The sequence below is a fragment of the Callionymus lyra genome, chromosome 17 (assembly GCF_982586985.1).
Source record: "Callionymus lyra chromosome 17, fCalLyr1.hap1.1, whole genome shotgun sequence".
NCBI classification, from domain to species: domain Eukaryota; kingdom Metazoa; phylum Chordata; class Actinopteri; order Syngnathiformes; family Callionymidae; genus Callionymus; species Callionymus lyra.
The window spans coordinates 16928664-16934447 of record NC_141834.1 but is presented as its reverse complement, the minus strand read 5'-3'; the positions used below and the strand labels follow the sequence as shown (position 1 = coordinate 16934447).

Sequence of the window (5784 nt, the reverse complement as noted above, 5' to 3'; positions counted from 1 at the left end):
TATCACCCCCTCCCCCCTTTAACTGGCGTAATTAGCTGTGGCGCGGCGCCGCAGTAATAAGCCGGCCACGATGAAAAGCAGAGGAAAAGCCTGTCCGATTAGGGCCCATCACACAGCCCATTGGAGCTGGCAGATGCTTAGATAGACTTTTATGGATCGCTCAGCGCCCCCGTAATGAAGCAGGCAGGGCTGACCCATCCTGAACCGGGGCTAAAAAAGCTCCGGGGACGGGTCCCCAGTGGGAACCCCCATAATGCCCGGCGCGGCTTGTATTAATCACACTTGAAATATAAATGGAGGAGGAGGAGGAAGAGAGAGAAACGTCGTTGTGAAAATGTGTCGGTGGAGGGAGAGTCTTGACCGTTCCTTTAAGAAAAAAACCTCTGAGATTTATGTAACAGTTGGTAAAACAGTTTAATTTTTTATGTTTTTTTTTAATATCATCCCCTGCCAGATCATCTACACCGGCGCCTTTTATTTACATCCAAAGATATAAATTACCAAAAAAGATGTACCGTCCCCCTCAAATGGGTCCTGAAATAAAAACTGTCCATATATATTTAAATATGTATATATATTTACAAAAAAAACAAACAGACATCAGATGCCATTTTCACGTTGTTGTTTTTTTGTTTGTTTGTTTGTTTTTTTCTTGCAATACAACTTGCATAAATTATAGGCATAATCTCAGCCAGTCATTTAAAAAAATAAATATCAAATGTAGGCTATTCCACTTTCACGGTCCCGAACAGATCCTCGTACAGTTTCACAGAAAAGGTCCAATCGTGAGTGAACTCAATAAAAGGTGGCGTAGAAAACAGAAACAAAAATGCATGAACCTGAGAAATAACATGTTAAGTCACATGTGCCATTAAAACGAGCGATCTCATGTCTGTGTGTTTATGTGTGTGTGTAGCAGCTTCTTTTTTTTCTTCTCTAAATATGCTGGCACTGGGTCTAAAGTGAAAGGTCATTGGGGTGAGAACTGACGGGTGTCAATGGGGTGACACCTACCTCCAGATCGTGGAAATAAATCAGTGTCGAGGAAATAAGTCGAATTATTATTATTATTATTATTATTTTTGCTTTGAAATCTCATCTGTCGCACGATTCAATTGAAGTGTGTGACGCCTTTTCTCTGAGTCCTGCGCATGCGCGTGACCACAGTGACGCCAGTCAAATTACAAAACAATAAAGCCGTGATTACCCACAAACCATTGCTGCTTTTAATTTAAACTGACGACTATTTTTAATCTCAAGTTTGTTTTGTTCATCAAAAAATTAAATATCGAGTTTAGTTGAATTTACTACGTCAAGTTTTTTTTTTTTATCGATTTCCATTGGGTTTAATTTAATTTAAATTGTAATATTTGATGTGTGTTAAATCGATATTGTAGTAGTGAATATTGTAGTAATTCATAATTTAATTAATCATTTAAAATAAAACCTGTTGATATAAACGCTAGTTGATGACGTCACGTACTTCCTGTGCAATTTTTATTTACCAAATAAAATCGTTTTTCAGTCGAACAAGCAAGAACTACATTGTTTTGTTTTTTTAAAAACTACCTTTCGGTCTGTTTGTAGTCGATTATAGTCGTGAATATCGTAAATAATTCATAAATTAATGAATTATTTAAAATAAAACTGCATCATGTACGCGCTAATTGATGACGTCACGTGCTTCCTGCGCAACTTTTATCTCCAAAATAAAATAGTTGTTCAGTCGAACTAGCAACCTTTAAGAGATACAGTGTATTTTTTAAAAACTACCTGTCGGTCTGTGTGTAGTAGATTATAGTCGCGAATATCGTAATAATTGATTAATGAATAAATTATTTTAAAATAAAACCAGTCGATTGATGACGTCACGTACTTCCTGTGCAACTTTTATCTACCGAATAAAAACATTTTTTTTCCGTGGAACTAGCAACGTTTTTTTTAAAGAAAATAACTGTCTGCCTTATGAATATAGTAATAATGTATATTTAAATTAATTATATTAAATAAAACCTGTTGATGTAAGCGCTAATTAATGACGTCACGTACTTTCTGCTCAACTGTTTTCTACCAAATCAAAGTTGGAATAAAAAAAATGAGTCGAACCTTAGCAACCTTTAAGAACTACAGTGTGTTTTTTAAACACTAACTGTCGGTGTGTTTGCAGTGGAAACAAGTGAATTGTTCGTGTCGTTGTTTTAAATAAAGATTTGAACGCTTGAATAAACAGTCCCGGTCGCGTCACTATGTTCCTTTCTTTGCGTCTCTGAAATGCTGCTCGATACTGTGGCTGTGTTTGAGGATCGGGGACTCGGCTCTGCAGTGCTTGGGGTCTGTGGGGGACTCGGGGGTCTGGTGGGGGACCAGACCCGCGGCGGCGGCCGCAGCGGCCAGACTCACCCCGGACGAGTAGCGCAGGATCCCCTGACCCTGCAGGGGGCCCAAGTTGGAATAGTTTGTGTAATTGCTATAAAAGGGCGACGTGTAATAAATAGGTCTTCCGAGGATGGAGGGGTAGAGGGAGGGCGAGGTGGCAGCCGGGGAGGCGGTGGAAGGAGGGGTGAGGAGACCACCGCTGGAGGAGGAGGAGGGGCTCGGGTGCCCCACTTGCTGCTTCTGATCCGAGGTAGCGATCTCCGCCAGCGACCACAGTTTGGGTTTGGGGTTCTGAGGCGAGGTCTTGTTGGCGGTGATGACGCCCCGGGTCTGGTGGTCGTGGAGGTGCTGGAGGTGGTGGTGGTGGTGGTGGTGGTGGTGGTGGCCCAGGAGCGGGGCCTCGGAGGTGACGGCGGGTTTGGGCGACAGCTGAAAGTCGTGGGGGCCGGGGGGGTCCTCGAGGTCCTCTTTGTCTGCGGCCCGAGCCGAGAGCAGATCCCCCGGACGACAGCTGACCTTCTCGCCGTCCGACTCCGAGTGATCCGTCAGCGTGTCGACGTGCAAGCTGATACCTGCCGGCGCAAACACAAACACGCACTTAAAAACAAATAGAACGAAGGAAAAAAAAACATCTTAAAACCAGAACATATGTTGTGTTTAATATTAATGACACGTAATATAAAAGAGGTGAAAAATTCATAAGCGTGTCAGTTTGTGTCAGGGGCCCATATTTATGACGGCAGAATGTGTCGTAAAATATATTCTTAAATATTAGTATTATAGCTGATAATTGATTGAATAAACAAATCAATATTTACAAACATGAACATGAAACGCTACAATTCCAAAATGATTTAAAAACAAATTCGATATAAAGAAACACGCTGTCGTTTAATCAAATTAGTCAATAATCGGATTTACATAATCTTTTGAGTTTATTTTCTAATTTATTAATCAATAACTAAATCAGTGTTTCAATCATCGATTTGTATATTAGACGTAAATCTTGAAACACGTGATTTTATTTTGACAAATGTGTATAAAAAAAACGTTAACAATTTACACAAATCCAATTTAATTCCACCACGTCGTTCTAAATATTTGATAATAGCAAACTAATATTAAAGAAGAAATACATAAAATAATAATTAATGATACATAATAATGTGATTGCAGTGTTAAATTGTTTTAATGGAAAATATACTATTACGAGTAAAATGACAACATGTGTAGTTTATTATGTACATATAATAAATATTTTCATTTTGTGTTTTATAATTAAATAAAAGAGCGAAAATAAATTAAATCGCGAGTGTAAACAAAACACTCGTTTTTTCTTTATATTTTAACCCCGAGATTGTGCTACAAAAATAAATACACTCCCCCCCTTGAGATTAAACCCTCACCCACTCTCCCTCCCATCTTCCTCCCCCTTTTGTTAAACGCATCATTTCCTCCCCGTCGACACGCACCTTCATCCTCGGCCGAAGCCTCGCTGTGGTCCAGGTTCTTGTCGGATCGCTCCACCTCCTCCTTCCTCTCGCCGTCCCCGTCGTCCTCGTCCTCGTCCTCGCTCTTGTTCCGGGGCGCCCACGTCATCTTGTTCTCCTTCTTCAGCCTCCGGCGGGCGTTGGCGAACCAGGTGGAGACCTGGGTCAGGGTCATCTTGGTGATGATGGCCAGCATGATCTTCTCGCCCTTGGTCGGGTACGGGTTCTTGCGGTGCTCCTGGAGCCAGGCCTTGAGGGTGGCCGTGGCGTCTCGGGTGGCGTTCTTGCGGTACGCCGGGTCGTTGAGCTGGTAGGGGTACCCGGGACTCCCGTAAGGGTGGTAGCCTAAAGCCCCGGCCATGCCCGTGGAGTGTGCGTCATAGGGAGAGCTCTGGAGGAAAAGTTGGGGGACAACTCTTAAACCTTCATCCATAAATGACAATAAAAATATTGACAGCGAAAAACAAAATCCACTCGTAAAATAATCAATAATAATAATAATAAACGATCACGGCTGAACCAATAACAGGCCTCGGTTCAATTTTAGTTTTATTCTCAGACACATTTTGTCCAAAAAATAATCGCTTAAAACTAATATTATTAAATTACAATTTGAGATATATCGGTTTATAAAAGTATTACCACATAATAAACACTGTTCTACTGATAATACACGTATTTATAGTTGTTTTCTCGCGTTAAAACGTCCAAAAAAATGATTTATTTAAACGCTCGTAATAGGATGGGTCGTTAAGGTTAGTGTTGAATTAACTAAGAATTACGCGATAAGTATCTGTCGCCCTCTCAGAATAAAAGATGCAGTGGATTTGACACGTCCTTTTTACTCGGTGACGTTTATATAACGATTTAAAAAGGGGATTTTTTTTAAAAAAAAATTGACGGGCGAGCCTCGGAATAAACGGTCAAGCCTCTTGCATTTGCGGGTTCATGCTTCTTTTTTTTTTAGAGAACTCTGAGCTGAAAAAGTCACCACTTTTTTTTTTTCTTGGAGGAGAAATTTGCGCAACTGTGATCGCGTTACATGCGCGTAAAATGCAATTTAACAGATTCCACCTGCCGAGGCGCGTCATTTAACGCCATCATACACGGATGTAAAGTGTTTTTTTTACCCCTTTCTTTTTTTATTTACCATGTAGGATGGGAATCCCGCGGTCGGATCCGCCGAGTATGACAGCGGACTGGAGAATCCTGCCCCAGCCGAGGCGGAGAAAGCGGCCGATCCCGGGTAAGGGCTGAAGGCTGATCCGGAGGACGAGCGAGCCAAGTCCTCGCCGCGCGGGGCCGCCAGAGCCGGAGCCCCGTAAGCCGGGCACGAATAAAGAGCCAAAGAGCCCGGGGGCTGGTAGAGGTAACCCTGAGGATAGGACATTGGTGGAGGCGGCGAGGGGTGGTCGGGTCGCCAAAAAAAAAAGAGGAAAAAAAAAAAAAAAAAAAGGGGGGAAAAAGGGAAGAACCGGCCAAAAAAAGAAATGGGTAAACAACTCAGCAAAGCAGCCGCGTAAACAGACAATAAAATAAGAAAAAAAAAAAGTCCACCCTCCACGACCCCCTGACTGGGAGAAAACAGGGAGATCTTACAGACACATAGAGGTGCGTCTTGATCCCCTAGCGTCCGATGTTTTTAGTGCGCGGCGCTATGAAGTGAGGAGTCGAGGAGGGAAGGAGCCAGTGGAGGTTCAGCGGTGAGGGGGAGAAACTGGAGCTGTCACTCCGGCTCATCTGAATATCACGTCCACGCCCACTTTTCTTTTTTTTTCTTCAGGAATGGAGCCCACGACTTCCACTCACACTCCATATCCACTCGCAATAATAATGATTAATAATCGATTATTACACTTGATTTTTGACTTGATTTATTTCTTTTTTTTTTTACTATTATTTGCAGATATTTTTATCA

General features: G+C 42.0%; 1 protein-coding gene across 1 annotated transcript; it reads right to left on the bottom strand.

Moving 5' to 3' along the window:
- Positions 1-458: 458 nt before the first annotated feature.
- irx2a (iroquois homeobox 2a) lies at positions 459-5472 on the bottom strand. Its single transcript, XM_087778900.1, has 3 exons — positions 5017-5472; positions 3849-4257; positions 459-2948 (listed from the first exon to the last, which is right to left on the bottom strand). The coding sequence occupies exons 1-3, from the start codon at positions 5254-5256 to the stop codon at positions 2245-2247; spliced, it is 1353 nt and encodes a 450-aa protein (XP_087635026.1). The 5' UTR covers positions 5257-5472; the 3' UTR covers positions 459-2244.
- Positions 5473-5784: the final 312 nt, after the last annotated feature.